Source organism: Mesoplodon mirus (genome assembly GCF_964341445.2).
Source record: "Mesoplodon mirus genome assembly, chromosome: 1".
NCBI lineage: Eukaryota > Metazoa > Chordata > Mammalia > Artiodactyla > Ziphiidae > Mesoplodon > Mesoplodon mirus.
This window is the reverse complement of record NC_138976.1, coordinates 90,536,808-90,554,814: the sequence shown is the minus strand read 5'-3', so window position 1 is coordinate 90,554,814 and position 18,007 is coordinate 90,536,808. Positions and strand designations below refer to the sequence as shown.

At 38.2% G+C, this 18,007-nt stretch overlaps 1 protein-coding gene across 2 annotated transcripts in view; it reads right to left on the bottom strand.

The window, feature by feature from the left end:
- The window catches only part of LOC309798827 (uncharacterized protein), a 192,686-nt gene that overhangs the window by 170,533 nt on the left and 4,146 nt on the right, over window positions 1-18,007 (bottom strand). The window contains exon 2 of one of the 2 annotated variants that reach the window (XM_082611507.1): window positions 9,717-10,967. The exons of the other annotated variant lie outside the window; for it this stretch is intronic. Coding sequence (XP_082467633.1) covers window positions 9,891-10,787 — 897 coding nt within the window. The 5' untranslated portion in view covers window positions 10,788-10,967 and the 3' untranslated portion in view covers window positions 9,717-9,890. Of the gene's footprint in view, window positions 1-9,716; window positions 10,968-18,007 lie in introns of those variants that run through there. 2 annotated transcript variants of the gene reach the window in all.

Genomic DNA, 18,007 nt, shown 5'->3' with positions numbered 1-18,007 from the left:
TAGAAATGGAGCCAAGAACCTGCATTTCCTATAGCTATAGGTGAATCTTATGCACACCAAAATCTGAGGATTCCATTTCTAGAGCCCTGTGCCTTTTATAGTCCCAAAAGACTTTTAAAGGCTTTAAAAACCAAAGTAGTAATGGTATTATCCAAGGTAACCAAATTTGAAGAAAGTCAAAATTCAGCATATGCAAGATAGTAAGGAAAGATAATATGTATATAACTGGTGGGCACACAGGATAACAGGGTCATGATAGTTTGGCAAGTGAATTCAAAGTATGGTAAGTATCCAAGTGGCAGCTGAAAGACTAAAAGTGGAAGCAACTTGCTTATTCAATCAACCCTTCCGGGGTTGAAGAAAAGTGATATTGCTATGGAGTGCAGAGAAATTACAACGGGCCTGTTCAATCAATAGGCAACAACTGCCTTAGTATGAAGTGATACTACTCCAAAAATGAATAGTGCTGTACTGACAACCAAAACCAACACCACTAAGCTAATAAACAAATGCTCAAGCAAGTTGAAAGGCTCTGACTGGAGTGTTATATAATGAACAGATGAACAAGGGAATGAGAATAAACTATGAAAACCAACGTGATGAAACTCACTGGTTAAATGAAGCCTAATTGGTCTCAAGTATGACATCCTATGTACCTCTGCCTACCCTCAGTTGCCTACCACATTTACTGTGGTAGAATTCATGCTGGCTCAGGGCACCATTTTTGAGCCCCAACAGATTCAAGTAGTCCACAACCTTGCTGCCTCCTCCTCCCACACAGCATATGCCAGCCCTCCTCTGATACCCAAGCACATTCCCTCTGAATGAACCCACTTCGGCATTCTTCTGCCTGCATCAGCTAGCCCTCACTCATGTTTACCATTTATGATGGTTAATTTTACATGTAAACTTAGTCTATGGTGCCTGGTTCTTTGGTCTAGAAGCTGCTGTGAAGGTGTATTTTAGATGTGATTAACTTGTAAATCAGTAGACTTTGAGAAAAGCAGATGATGCCTCCATAGTGTGCTGGACGTCATCCAATCAGTTGAAGGCCTTCAGAATGAAGACTGAAGTCCTCCCATGAATAAAGAACTATGCCTCCAGACTGCAATATAGAAATTCTGTCTGAGTTTCTAGCTTTTGGACTCAAGACTGCAACATGAACGTTTACCTTAATTTCCAACCTGCTGACCTACCCTGCAGATTTCTGACTTGCCAAGCCCCACAATCACATAAACCAAAGCCAATAGACAATTCCTTAAAAGAAATCACCCCTCCCCACATATACACATTTGATCCTTGGACAACATGGGGGTTAGAGTGCAGTTAAAATCTGCATAATCCGGTTCTGCGTCTGCAGATTCAGCCAACCACGAATCGTGTAGCACTGCAGTATTTACTGGAAAATATCCGTGTATAAGTGGACCCACACAGTTCAAACCCATATTGTCCAAGGGTCAACCGCAATAGGATAGTTTACCCTATTATATAAAATACAATAACCTATTATATATCCAATCCAATCCAATATAATATAAATATCCTATTAGGTCTGTTTCTCTGGAGAACCCTAACTAATACACTATTCTGATCATTTTTCTACCAGTAACACGGTAACCATCTTCTCTTATAATGAAATACACTGCAGCTATTTTACCATTGCTACACCCAATGATATCTTTTCTTAGTAAGGTATGATATTTAGATAAGTTATAATCAATATATAGACTGAGAGATTCCCATTTTGTTCTTTGCACCAAATAGCATAGAATCAATATTCCATATCCTGGCTGAGTATCAGAATCACTTGTGGCACTTCTTAAAAGTACAGTTGATCCTTGAACCACACGGACTTGAACCGGGTGGGTTCACTTAATCTACAGTACTACTCAGTCTGGGGTTGACTGAATATGAAGATGTTCAACCATAGATACGGAAGGCCGATTGTAAAGTCATACCTGAATTTTCGACTGTGTGAGGGTCCACACCCTTAACCCCAAAGTTGTTCAAGGGTCAACTGTACATATGCCAGAGTTCAACCCTGAACTTGCTGAATCAGAATTTCCTCAACTGATTTTGATTCACAGCCAGCGGCTGAAATCCCTGGGCATAAAATCATTTGACCACAGTATCTGCAACAGGATCTAGTCCAAGGTCACTTTTTTAAATAGAGAACTTGAGGTTAAGGGAGAATAAATTACTTATTCAAATTCCCAAAAAGGGTAAGAATGAACAGTATCAGGCTGCTATGTTTTTCATATTTCTATAAAGTACCTTTTATTTTCTTATATAGACATTTCCAGAAAAAAGATAACAAGTGGCATTCCAATCACTCAGTGCACACAGTTATGCATATCTTATCATCTGATCCACAGCTCCAGTTCACTAATATAGATAGATTATAATATTTAGAAAATAAAAAGAGGCAGCTCTATTTTATAAGGTAGTTCATGCCATGTACACATCAAGCTATCTGGTATATAGTTAGAAGACCTTGTAAATAGCTAAAATCTTGGCTATTAATTGTGTTGTAATAAAACTTTGAGGACATGTAAATGGTACTATGTTATGTTTGATGATTTAATCAAAGAAGGGTGACCTCACTTTCCTAGTGATGGAACTTCGGTAGATGCATTCAAAGAGCTAACATAAATCTTAGCTTATTTTCTAGTAGCTAGCAAAAAAACTTCCAAAATCACTTCATATTGTGGGTATGAAAACACAAAATAATCAATAACCTCAGTTTTCCACTACCGCTGACTTCTAACACTCCATGGCTTCTAATACAACATTTGTATTTTTTAAAGAATTAAAAATTGACAGAGTATATACATACACAATCAGCTAAGATGCATGTTTCCACTAATGTCTACTTTACCTAACTAACGTCCAATATTGGAAGGGTAGGCAAAAATATTCAATATTATTATTATTTTTAAATTATACCACTCTAACCCTAATTATAAAATACAGAATACTATTTTATATTAATAATCATATCTCTTTATAATAATTTACTACATAACTATTCATACTACAATCCACATTAAGGTACAAATTTTAGCGAACATTAACATTAGTCATCAAAGCCCAATATGTACGTACGAATCTGTGCACTCCATACATACATACACACAGAATGGTTTTCTAAGATGTCACTGAACGTAGCGCAAAATGTGAATTGAGATGTTATTTTGTAGAGAGTTCTAATATTATATTATTACCTGTTTTCTCTTGTTCATTTGACCCAACAGCATTCTTTTGCAACAAGATAGTCTGAGGGATGCTCTATATCATCCGTTTATGAAACAGAGTTTTATAAACCCAAGTGTCCCATAGAGACATTTACTCCAATGAACTAGTATAATTCAAAATGTAATCTAACCAAACATGCTTCATAGTCTGGCTAGGAGAAGCAATACCATGGTTTATAGAATAGTGTCTCTGGAAAGAAAAGGAAGTGGACTCTTGGTTCTGTATAAAATCTTGTTAATCCTATTTCCATTTCCCCCTCCTACATTTGTAACAACTGAATAAACTGATTATGTTTTTTTATCTTGTAGCTGCAATCTCTGCAGACAGACTGATTAAAATACTTCTATTGATGTGATCAATATAGTTACCAATCAATAACGCCCCAGGAATTGATTTTTATAATTTGAGGAATTCTGCACCTTGATTCATTTATATGCTATTGTCTTTTTTCTAAAAATTAGGGATTGTTAATGTGGAAAATAAAAAAAAGGATTAAGGGGGAAGGGCCACGAAGGGAAAATTGCAGTTCTCTACAGCATAACTGAGGAATACATGTGATTAAGGAAAAAGTGATGATTTGGGGGGGGCATAAAAGCGTGGATAATTGATAGAGAACTCATGAAAGAGGGAAGCAATTGTAAATAGATTATTGTGGATGTGGAACTGACATTTCCAGTTATCATTACTGTTTTTTGTCCTTGACAGTTAAGATCTGAGGAATGTTAAGCAATGTTTCAATAGCTGCATGTATAAGAAAATAATATTCCCGCCACCAGAAGCTGCTCTAGTACAGCTTCCCCCTTCTACTCTAGGCCATGGACTCTACCACACAGACACTCAAAGGCAAGAGTGTTATCCCTTAAAATTGTCAGTAGTTCTCTTCCCCTCAACTCCCAGTTCCAACAGCCTCTTCCCTTTCTAATGGGCTGCCTTTAGCCTCACCTTCCTTCCCAGATCCAGCAGTTACTCCACAATAGATCTGCATTGCACGTCCTGTAAAGGAATGCAAGGTTTTGTCTTGGCGTTCAGTCTCTATTCCAAGAGATACACGCACGCACACACACACACACACACACACACACACAATGTATAAATTCATATTACTGCCAATGGTTTCAAAGAATCACTTTTCTGGCAGAAGAAAATCAAGGGATTACATTACTAATGGAGCACTGAGTCATACAGCTGACAGTATTTGGCAGATTATTAATGAGGCTTTAATCCTGGGTTGTCATGTAGGAAATCAGAACTTAAGAGCACCATCTACATTAGCAAAAGCAGGTTGATAATCTTTCTATTTAAAGAATGTATGCCAATCTTTTAATTCACTTTATAATAAATGAGATTTAAAATCATTTGGGCAGAAAGTTACTAAATATCAGATATTTCCTAGAAATTTGAAACTTTAAATAGGTTTAACTGACCTTAACTACTCAGATATATTTGGAAAATGGCAAAAGACTTCAAGAAAATAAGTCAAAAGGACATTGTTTATTTTTCATGTATGAACTGAAATATAAAAAACTCAGAGGAAAAGTAATAAATGTGAGTAATACACAGGAAACACTTTACAAAACATTTACTTTGGAAACCGTGCTTTTTGCTGAGTTTAACAGTGGTTGGTTGAGGTATCATATTTTTATAAAAAAGGAAATCAGCAAATAAGTCATTGAGAATATGGTATAAAAGTTCAGAAAATTAGGGCTTCCCTCGTGGCGCAGTGGTTGAGAGTCCGCCTGCCGTTGCGGGGGACACAGGTTCGTGCCCCAGTCCGGGAGGATCCCGCATGCCACGGAGCGGTTGGGCCCGTGAGCCATGGCCGCTGAGCCTGTGCATCCGGAGCCTCTGCTCCGCAGCGGGAGAGGCCACCACAGTGAGAGGCCCGCGTCCCACAAAAAAAAAAAACATTTAGAAAATTAAAATGTGAGAGCACATTACTCATGTCAAATTATGAAGAATAATGATTACATTAAATACAAGCTTATTAACACACTGGGTTAATAGTATAGTAAGGTATGGAATCCTAAGGAACATTTTATAAGGATTTTGCATTTTTTTCCTAACTTGTTTGGAAAAACTTACACTTGATTTTAGTGAAACAAAGTATCTACACCTTCAACCAAGACATTCTGGATTTGTAGGCTGACTAACACCATTCCACCAAAATTATTTTCCCTAAACCTAGTTGCTATGTAGGAAAAGGTATGAGAACGTCTGTAGCAATTTCTGTATCTGTGCCAATAGTAGTAAAGATTTCAAACAAAATATTATTGAATATATATGAATATTTCAATATATATATACATATTCTATTATCAACTCATTAGCATCTAATTTTACCTTCATCACATATACATTCTGTCAGTGAACATAATGAACTGAAAACGACTCTAGGGCCCATGAGATTAAAGTCAACGCCTGTTGCAATCATTCAGCATTTAGCACAAAGCTGGAATATATTAGGTCCTAAATAGTTACTGACTAGATACACGGTGTGTCCATGCCATTCTAACTCAGTGTTCTCTACCTGTATTGGTGAATTCCATGGATCTGTTCTTGTGTTTACATCCAAATGAAAAATTACTGGAAGCATTTTCAGAATTATCTGGATCTGTCTATAGCTCAATGTAGCAGCACAAACTCACTGTCCATGCCTGCGTGTGTGTTTTGAATCACACAGTGTGACTGCTGCTAGGCTGGCATGTTCTAGTGTAAAAAGGACAACTGTCGCATGTCCACCCTTATAGTCACATTTTACCAGCTGCAAACACTAACATTTCCTTTTAAAGTGATGACTGGGAGGTGAAAAATAGTGTCATAGAATGAAACTCAAAGGGAAGAGTGTTATCCCTTAAAATTCTGTCAGTAGTTCTCTTCCCCCTCAATTCCCAGTTTGTACAGCCTCTTCAGTTATTGAAGTTACTGAGGCTTTTAATGGTATTTCATGAAATCAACAAACTGCATCAGAATTACTTTTCACAAACTAATAAAAAAAGAACATGGACAGACAATATTTGAATGATGACTTCCACTACCTGAAAGCAAAAGTACATTATGAATCATCATATGAGCTAAAGTACATCATGTCTTCAGTACAGAAGGGTGGTAGAGCGCTAAGATCTTTCACGGGTGTCGGGACACAGACACGGCGCACTCGAAAGGAAACCTGCATCTCGTCATCTAGTGTGTTCTCAGTGACAAGGGACTGTGTTTAAGACAAAAAGCATAATCGGATGCATAATTGGAACTTCTTAATTTTAATAGTTTTATAGTTGTATTTGCATATATTTACAAATTGTCTGGTTTACAGTTATAAAAGCATACCAATTTCTATGCCTGGTTTTATGTTTATGCATATTAAAGTAAAATTATAATAGTAATTTATCACCATTGGGTGTCTTTGATTTTTTTTTCCTTCTAAAGGAAATAGAGTTTAAATATATATTCAACATCTACATCCACTCATTTTTTTAATTTGGAGAAATAATGAGACTAAAGCTTTTAATAGGCCACTCAATATTTTAATTTATATTTTTGAGCCCCTACTATGTGAAATTTAGCATCACAAGTTGAACAGTCTTTGTTCTAATGGAGCTCATGGTCCAGCCAAACTTCCCAAACTACCTAGAGAGGAATCCAATTCAGAGTGTCGCTCTCTGCTATTTATAAGCTCTGTGTTTGATCATGTTACATACTTTAATTCACAATTTCTTTATCTGTAAAATATGGGTAATAATAATCAAATCTAATCCAGTATCTGTAATAATGAGGTAATGCAGAGTGAACAGCCCAGAGATATATAATATTGATGTATCACTTTTCACTACCTCTCATTAAATGATTTATTTATACATATGTATACACACACACACAACACAGAGAGTGAGATAAGCCACCAACTGCTGCTACTTATGGTCTACTTCCTTAAGATTATACCATTGATCCTACTTCATCTATTAATTTTCAAAGAAGGAATTATATGTAACATTTACTAGCACTTAGCTACAAAAGAAATACAAATATGAGGAGCTTATAGAACAAGTTTTTATGTTAGTACCTATAAAATACCTGTCATATAATAGGTGCTCAATAGAAATATGCTGAATGACTGAATGAGAGCTAATCATTGACATGGAGTCAGAACTTATTGTCTAATATCAGTTGTGTAACTATTAGTTCTGTAACATTTGTAAATTAATGAAGGGAACTGAAAGTCAAAACAGTTTTTGCAGATTATAGCATGAGAATTTTTATTTGTTGACTCTGCATTTATCATGAATAATACTGTGATAGCTAATTTTTATATGTCAACTTCAAAGGGGGTACCCAGATATTTAGTCAAATATCGTTTGTGCCTGAAAGGGTGTTTTTCCATGAGGTTAACATTTGAAATAGTAGACTAAGTAAAGCAGATTGCTTTCCTTAAAGTCGATGAGCCTCATCCAATCATTTGAAGGCCTGAATAAAATTAAAATGCTGACCTTCCTCTGAGTAAGCAGGAACTCCTCTTGCCTGACTGCCTTGGAGCAGGGACATTGTTTTTTCCTGCCTTCAACTTGAATTTCCCGGGTCTTGAGCCTCCTGGCCTTTGGACTGGACCTACACCATGGACTCTCCTGGTCTCAAGTACGGCAACTGCAGATTTTGAGACTTGTCAGCCTCCATAATCACGTGAGCTAACTCCTTATTTTATATAATATACAAATATATCTTCTATTGGTTCTGTTTTTCTGGAGAATCCTAACATAATACCAACACTGACCACAAACATTTCAAAGAAACCTTCATCTTATAGTCCTATATTGATATTTTAAAAGACATTATCTTAGCACAGACCAAGTTATAAACTATAAAATTTGATTATCAAATTTTTTTTAATTTCGGGGGCTTCCCTGGTGGCACAGTGCTTAAGAAACCACCTGCCAATGCAGGGAACATCCGTTCGAGCCCTGGTCCAGGAAGATCCCACATGACACGGAGCAACTAAGCCCATGTGCCACAACTACTGAGCCGGCATGCCACAACTACTGAAGCCCAAGCACCTAGAGCCCGTGCTCCGTAACAAGAGAGGCCATCGCAATGAGACGCCCAGGCACTGCAACAAAGAGTAGCCCCCACTCGTTGCAACTAGAGAAAGCCCACATCCAACAAAGACCCAATGCAGCCAAAAATTAAAAAATAAAATAAATACATTTAAAAACTAAAATTTTAAATTTTTCTAAAAACATGATCTGCTCGGAAGTTTTTTCATTGTGTTTGTATTTAGCTTTACATTCCTCATTAAAGAAAAACTGGATGCAATGTTTTTGTTTAGATATATGTATATTTCCTTCATGGAAATTTGAGGTTCCAGTTCATGCTAGTTTACTGATTTCCCTTAAAAAAGTTAGATTTTAAACCTTAGGTTTCTCTTAGTTATAACATGTATTTTAACATTATCTTCTAACCTAGGGAGTAATGATGAGGGATAAAAAATCTGAGAAACACCATTATCACCCCTTAGTACACACAGAACCATTCAATAGTATTATTTTAATATTTGAAGAGTAAAGTTGTCCAGATAAATTATTAAATAATCTTGGGACATAAGGAGAAAATGTTCTACAAAATCAAGATTTCTTCTATTTAAATAGATTCTTCCAGTGAAGTCTACAATGGACTCTTCCAAGGACATTTTTGAAAGATTGCAATTATATTAAGACTAAACACTGGTGTTAAGCAAACATAGAATACAATTTTATCTCACTGAGAAACTGATCATGTAGTTCTTTTCCATCTCTAATGTATGATCCTATCATTAACATCAACTTATCAAATAGACATTGTTATTATTCTATTTCTTTACAGACTCAACAATTAAATGCCTCTAAAATTGCTTAGATAAGTGTACAAAGTGACAGTTGATATTTGATCTTTTGCTTCCTTCATAAACAATGATTATAGCACAGCATGAGCTTTCAAAGAGAAATAAAGGGACCCCCCCAAAAAAGTACATTAGTCAAAGTCATGGTAAAAAAACTTCAAGTGAAAACAGCTATTTTATCCAAAAACTTTAAAACCATTGAGAGCACTTAAAACAGTCCATCACTCTTTCTTGTACCTTGAGAACAGAGACCATGTCTGATTCTTCTGTGTATCTCCAGAGTCAAACACTGACACATATTTGGAATACTGTATAGAAATGGCTGTTGAATTAATTAATTATAAATACCTAGATTGGTCTTATGTCTTCCACTATAACATCCTTAACTTCTAAGAAAATATTGACTTTTTAATATCATATACATGTGTAATATCTTATACGTATTTACTGGAGACAAGAAAGGGAGAAAAACAGTAGTTTTTTGTTTTGTTTTGTTTTGGTCTGCTTCTCCACTAGAATACAAACCTCATGGGAACAGACTTTGTCTCTCTTTGTTCCTAATATATGCCCAAATCCCATACCAGTGCCTGGGCCATATTAAGTAATCAATAAATATTTACTGAATGAATGAATGAAAGATAATTTGAGATCAATGGTATTTCCTATCACTGTGGCTCATTCCATACAACACAATTGAGGGGTTAAAAAAAATGCTTGCTGAGTGGCAGTGAGAGGACAAATGAGGCTGGAGGGGATAAATACATCCACACAGTTAAGCTCTTTCTCTAAGAATACACCTAAGCCTTTTGTTTTCTGACAAAGAAAAGAGAAGTCTGCACTTACCCGAGAGGAAGGAAATTGGTAAATCACGTGAAAGGGACTCCGAGACAGGTACCGCAGGCCCCGCGGCTTCGCCTTCACCTTGGCCTTCACACCCACCACGCTGCCCGCGCCGCCCTCGCAGGTGCGCCACAGCTACCACGCCGACTGCGAGGCCGCCGTCAACAGCCATTTCACCCTGGAGCTCCAGGCCTCTTTCGTGTGCCTGGCCGCGGCCTTTTACCTCGACCGCGACGACGTGGCCTGGAAGCACTTCAGCCGGTTCTTCCTGCACCACTGTGGGCCCAGGGCCTGAAGCGCCTGCAGAACCAGCGCCGGGGGGCCGCCTCAACTTCCAAGACATCAGGAAGCCAGTCAGTGACGAGTGGAAGAGCGGCCTCAAGGCCATGAAGTGCGCCTGGTTCCTGGAGAAGCTAGTGACCCGGAGCCTGCTCCACTGCACCAGCTGGCCACCAACAAGTGCGACCCCCACCTGCTCCACTTCCTGGCAACTCACTACGTCAGCCAGTAGGTGGCGCTCATCAGACAGCTGGAGGGTCGTGTCACCACCCTGAGCATGATGGGGGCCCCAGACGTCGAGCTGGCAGGGTAACTCTTTGACAAGCTCACCCTGGGCGACAGCGACAAGAAGAACTGAGCCTGGACTGGACTTCCCCAGAGCCACGGGGTGACCAGAGCCCTGGTCACCATGCCTGCCATGCAGACGGCAAGAGTGCCCTTGCAGAAGAAGTTCACTTAAGTTTTGGTTTTGGTTTTTTTTTGGCAACAAGGGCAGGACTCTCTTTTCCTGGACTTTATCACTTAAGTTTTTTTCTTCCAGTTTTTCCATTTCTTCCAATAAAGTTATTGGTTCATAAGTAAATAAAGGTCTCTGGTTGATTCATGTGGGCAAATCTCTCATTTTTTAAGTTTTAAAACAGGTATCCAGGAGTTTCTGAACACAGCCATACCCCAACCATATGCAGCTCAGGATCTCCACAGTGGGAGGGAGAAGGTGTTCCATGGGGCCCTGGAAAACACAAAATCAGTCTTCCCCTTATAAATAATGTAAGTATATGGGGGTAGACTGGGGTGGGGTGGGGTGAGGTAGGGGTACCTGGTGAATGTGGGTGCATGTGCATAGTGAAAGTATAGAACCATAGCCTGAAAATCATGATTGCAGTTGCCTCTGGGGAACAAGTGAAGGGAATGGGATTGGGCAGGGATTAAAATAAAGAGTGTCTTCAGTTTCACCTGAAATGTTTATGTGCATTAATTATGCAAATACTAATGGTTAAGTATGAGTAGCAAGATGGGGGGTGGAGGGGTTTGGAAGTCTGAATGGTGGAGGATCTCTTTGACAAGTTCACTCTGGGCAACAGTGATAATGGAAAAATGAGTGTTAGGCTGTCTTGCTCAGAAACACGGAGGTGACCTCCCATGGTCACCAATGCCTGGCATGCATGTTGTAATAACAAAACATCCACTTATATATGTTTTCTTTCTTTGTATCATATGTATATATGCATGCTTCTGTGTGTGTATGTATACATATATATATGTATAAACATATATATATATATATATATATATATATATATATATATATATATATATATATTTTAACTCCAACAAGCAGCAGAGCTCATTTTGAAGTTCATTAGGAAGACGCCCTTTGTTGAAAAGCAGTTCGGTGATCACATTACTGGAAATGATATAGCTGCTTCCTAGACCTTTCCTGAGCCTGGCTGTATTTCTGCCCTTGGGTTTCACATATCCAACTTTGATTTAGTTTTTGTTATTTGCTACCAAGAGAACCTAAGCTAATATGTCTTATTATCAACACACTTTTACCAGCCTCCACGGTATTTACACTAGAGTAAATAGCTCTTCTAGGGTAGTAAATGACATTTTTCCCTTTATCCCTACTACAGAGTCCACTGAAAGGAAAAAGGATCAAGGGTGGAAGGGATCAAATAAGAACAATTTCCCGAATGGAAATACAGAATACTGAAGCCTGCTACCATATGCATCTCTTCTCACCTAAAAGTGTTTTCCTCATAATTTACAGAATTTTAATTCCTTAGATCAACCTTCCCAAGACTGTGTTCAGTATCAGCCAGTGCCTCAGAAACACTCACAAGTGTTCAGTGGAAAACTTGTATTAATCGAATTAGCAGGATTTTTTGTTTTGTTTTTTCAGTTTTTGTTTATTCTAGGACTTTGATGTCTGATGTAAAAAATATACATTTTGAATGTATAACGTGGGGATAAAATATTCAGTGTTTCCCAAACATTCTGATCATGGGATTCTTTTTCTACCAAATCTCACAGAACAGTATTCCAAAGAAAATAGCTTTGGAATCAATGTTAAAAGGTCCCACTGTGGGCTTCTCTGGTGGCGCAGCGGTTAAGAATCCATCTGCCAATGCAGGGGACATGGGTTTGATCCTTGGTCTCGGAAGATCCCACATGCCGCGGAGCAACTAAGCCCATGTGCCACACTACTGAGCCTGTGCTCTTGAGCCCGCAAGCCACAACTACTGAAGCCTGTGCACCTAGAGCCCATGCTCCGCAACAAGAGAAGCCAGCGAAATGAAAAGCCCATGCACCACAATGAAGAATAGCCCCCACTTGCCGCAACTAGAGAAAGCCCGCGTGCAGCAACAAAGTCCCAACGCCGCCAAAAAATAAAATAATATAAAAATAAAGTAAAAAAAAAAATAGGGCCCTTCGTGTGTTGTTCCAGAAGCACATACCTGGTAGTTAAACCTCATTCACTTTCACTTAGAGGTCATTATGAGGAACGGGAACCTTTGCTGTGAAGGTTTCAGCACAGTAAGCTTTAGACAGTAAGTGTAATGTAATGCAGGGCCCTCACCATGACAGTGGGTAGATATCACACACATCCATTTTGTTTCCTGATAGGTAACTCCCAACACTGTATTTTTCCATCTGTTCTAATTTACATTTCTAAATGAATGGTCTCTGGGAATGATAACATTGATGTTTCTCCAGCACTTATAGCAAAGTCAAGAGAAAGTTTAAGGCTGCTAAGTAGTTTACATTCTTCACCTCCCTCTACCTATGTATTCATCTCACCAGCAGCAGAATTCTTCATTTATTTTCCAGACTAGATGGCTGAATTTTGGTCAGTAATACACCTTTTGGTCAAAAACAGTCTGTGCCTGCATCTTTTTGAAAATAAGATGACTGTTCCTCTCACCAAAGCATGCTGAAATTTCTCAGAATTCAGACATTTAACTATAAGAAAAGAAATAAGGCATACATACTACAAAACATTGTATTAATAAAGTCCAAGATTGTTAAATAAATATATAATAAGTAATGTGTTTAATGTGTAGCATGTTTTTCCTCCAGTAGAGATGATCAACATTATTCACATCATTATTTGATTTTTGAATGAGCACCTTATGGCAATGCATTCCTCTTTAGGTTCAATGCAGGACTTATCAAGTTTCTCTCCAGCCCTAAAATACATGCTGCAATTCTATAAATTGAAACTGCATTATTCCCAAACAATATAGTGGGCATGAGACGATATCAAAAATCTTGTATATTTTTAAAATTTAAATGTGTTCCCACAACAACCCTTAGGTATCAATTCTCATGACACCTCCACTGAATTTGATAAGGTGTCTATTTTATTCCCAGGCAGATTCAGCGTAATACAAAACTATTATTTTCTCAATATGAGAAATATTCTCTCACATTAATACATGATTATATAAGGCTGGAAAATAAGAAGGTGATTAAAGTAAGCTTCTCAACAAGAATACTATTTCAGTCTGGCCCATCTTATTAATCACAACTTTCATTTGTCTACTGTTTGGCTGATTAATTCGATTCAACAGGCATTTACTCTTTTTTTTTTAAATAAAGTCCAATATTCTCGACTGTTTATTCTATTTTATTTTATTTTATTTATTTACTGGCTGCGTTGGGTCTTCATTGTTGCACATGGGCTTTCTCTAGTGGTGGCGAGCGGGGGCTACTCTTCGTTGCACTGTGCAGGCTTCTCATTGTGGTGGCTTCTCGTTGCAGAACAGGGGCTCTATGCATGTGGGCTTCAGTAGTTGCAGCACATGGGCCCTAGAGGGCATGGGCTGCATTAGTTGCAGCATGTGGGCTCAGTAGTTGAGGTGCACGGGCTCTAAGGTGTGTGAGCTTCAGTAATTGTGACTCACGGGCTCTAGAGCGCAGGCTCAGTAGTGTGGCGCCCAGGCTTAGCAGCTTCGCGGCATGTGGGATCTTTCCAGACCAGGGCTCAAACCCGTGTCCCTGCACTGGCAGGTGGATTCTTAACCACAGCACCACCAGGGAAGTCCCAAGCATTTATTCTTAATAAATGAGTTTGTGCTGGGGAATCAAAGTTAAATAAGACATGTACTTGGTCCAGTTAAACTAAATATATTAGCACTTTGCCAATTTTCTAAGAGGAAAATACAAGTCCAATATGAGGTTATTTTAATAAACAATTAAATCAGTAGTATAGCTAGGGAGTGTTTTCATTTATTACTCTCCATTTTATCTTTATAAAGAGGTATGCTACCCAGTCGTTCAACAAACTCACAAATGGGAATGCAGCAATTTTTAATAAGTATGAGAAATAATGTAGGCCAGCTATTCTTCCTCTCTGAATGGTGGACTCTAAATGAGTCTAAAGCATCATCAAAAAAAGTAAAATAAATCAAAAACAAATGAAGCATCATCATAATGACCATCATCTGGGTAAATTATGCTGCCGAAATAACATGTTAAGGAACTTCCTCTTCCTAATAATAAGGAATGTTACCTGATGGAGAGAGAGAATTTGGGGAAGAGCAATAATACAACATGATCAACAGATTAAATTTTAGCAAACAAGGACACTCATTTGTTTACATATTTTACACTGCTGTTGCCTACAGACAGAGGAGGCACCTGAAGGTATATTTTACTAGTGTGGGTCACATAGGAGTCTTCTAAGGAACTGGTTTAAAAACATCATTCCAAAACTTGTAAAAAAAAAAAAAAGTTATTTCCACTGTAGATTTGAACCTGTAAGTAATCTATAGGTAAATGTAATCTAAAAAATATTAGGGCAGCCTTAATGGCAGTTCTTTATATAAGAAAGAAACACATACTTGCTGAAAGCTTTTATAGCATCACTAGCTTGCATCCAATAATAAAAACAGCCTACACTTTTTACTTTTACATCTTTATTGGAGTATAATTGCTTTACAATTTGGTGTTAGTTTCTGCTTTATAACAAAGTGAATCAGTTATACATATACATATGTTCCCATATCTCTTCCCTCTTGTGTCTCCCTCCCTCCCACCCTCCCTATCCCAACCCTCTAGGTGGTCCCAAAGCACCAAGCTGATCTCCCTGTGCTATGCGGCTGCTTCCCACTAGCTATCTATTTTACGTTTGGTAATGTATATATGTCCATGCCACTCTCTCACCTTGTCACAGCTTACCCTTCCCCCTCCCCATATCCTCAAGTCCATTCTCTAGTAGGTCTGTGTCTTTATTCCTGTCTTACCCCTAGGTTCTTCATGACATTTTTTTTCTTAGATTCCATATATATGTGTTAGCATACAGTATTTGTCTTTCTCTTTCTGACTTACTTCACTCTGCATGACAGACTCTAGGTCCATCCGCCTCACTACAAATAATTCAATTTCGTTTCTTTTTATGGCTGAGTAATATTCCATTGTATATATGTGTCACATCTTCTTTATCCATTCATCCGATGATGGAAACTTAGGTTGTTTCCATCTCCTGGCTATTGTAAATAGAGCTGCAATGAACATTTAGGTACATGACTCTTTTTGAATTTATGGTTTTTGAATTATGGTTTATGGTATATGCCCAATAGTGGGATTGCTGGGTCATATGGTAGTTCTATTTGTAGTTTTTTAAGGAACCTCCATACCATTCTCCATAGTGGCTGTACCAATTCACATTCCCACCAGCAGTGCAAGAGTGTTCCCTTTTCTCCACACCCTCTCCAGCATTTATTGTTTCTAGATTTTTTGATGATGGCCATTCTGACTGCTGTGAGATGGTATCTCATTGTAGTTTTGATTTGCATTTCTCTAATGATTAATGATGTTGAGCATTCTTTCATGTGTTTGTTGGCAGTCTGTATATCTTCTGTGGAGAAATGTCTATTTAGGTCTTCTGCTCATTTTTGGATTGGGTTGTTTGTTTTTTTGCTATTGAGCTCCATGAGCTGCTTATAAATTTTGGAGATTAATCCTCTGTCAGTTGCTTCATTTGCAAATATTTTCGCCCATTCTGAGGGTTGTCTTTTGATCTTATTTATGGTTTCCTTTGCTGTGCAAAAGCTTTGAAGTTTCATTAGGTCCCATTTGTTTATCTTTGTTTTTATTTCCATTTCTCTAGGAGGTGGGTCAAAAAGGATCTTGCTGTGATTTATGTCATAGAGTGTTCTGCCTATGTTGTCCTCTAAGAGTTTGATAGTTTCTGGCCTTACATTTAGGTCTTTAATCCATTTTGAGCTTATTTTTCTGTAGGGTGTTAGGGAGTGATCTAATCTCATACTTTTACATGCATGTACCTGTCCAGTTTTCCCAGCACCACTTATTGAAGAGACTGTCCTTTCTCCACTGTACATTCCTGCCCCCTTTATCAAAGATAAGGTGACCATATGTGTGTTGGTTTATCTCTGGGTTTCCTATTCTGTTCCATTGACCTATCTTTCTGTTTTTGTGTCAGTACAATACTGTCTTGATTACTGTAGCTTTGTAGTATAGTCTGAAGTCAGGGAGCCTGATTCCTCCAGCTCCATTTTTCGTTCTCAAGATTGATTCGGCTATTCGGGGTCTTTTGTGTTTCCATACAAATTGTGAAATTTTTGGTTCTAGTTCTGTGAAAAATGCCAGTGGTAGTTTGATAGGGATTGCATTGAATCTGTAGATAGCTTTGGGTAGTAGAGTCATTTTCACAGTGTTGATTCTTCCAATCCAAGAACATGGTATATCTCTCCATCTATTTGTATCATCTTTAATTTTTGACTCTTAATGGACATTTCGTTTGTTTTCAGTTTGTGCTAATGCAAATCATGGACAGGAATCCTGCTGTACCGGTTATTCTGGTGCATTTACACAGGGCAGGGGTGAGGGCTGCTGGCTCACAGGCTATTTATATAACTTCAGTTGATGGAGAGGGCTAAATGCTTTCCAAATTAGTTGTGTCGATTTGTACTCCAGTATAAGTAGGGTAGAAGATTCCCATAGTACTCGAGGTCTACAATACCTGATACTACCAGATTGTATGTATTTGTCCATCTCATTGGCATGTAGTTTCCTTGGTTTTGACTCACTTGTCTCTTATTACTTAATGAAGTCGTACGCTTTTCTCTGTTTACTGGCGGTTTGGATTTCCTTTTTTATGAGGTTTACATCAACTATTGTTATTTTTTATTATTATTTTTATTATTTTTATTATTTTATTATTTATTTATTTGTGGCTGTGTTGAGTCTTCGTTGTTGCGTGCAGGCTTTCTCTAGTTGCGGCGAGCGGGGGCTACTCTTCATTGAGGTTGCTTCTCTTATTAGGGAGCACAGGATCTAGGCGCACGGGCTTCAGTACTTGTGGCATGTGCGCTCAGTAGTTGTGGTTCGCAGGCTCTAGAGCGCCGGGTCCGTAGTTGTGGAGCACGGGCTTCGCTGCTCCGCGGCATGTGGGATCTTTCCGGACCTGGGCTTGAACCCATGTCCCCTGCCTTGGCAGGCAGTTTCTTAACCACTGCGCCACCAGGGAGGTCCAACTATTGTTATTTTGAATTCTTCTCCATTTCCAAGTAATACTCTTACATGACTATTTTCACACTAAATTGGAGGCATTATCTGTTCACTTTCTAACTTACTAATAAGTAAGGGTTTAGTTCCTTTACACTCTTTCCTATGTCCACACTGCTCAGTAAAGTTATGTCATCATGAGTTGTTCCACTGCTCATGATCTCTTTGACTTGTAGTCATATACTTAAAAACCTACATTGTTGATCAACTAGAAACTCTCTCAACGTCACGCTTTGT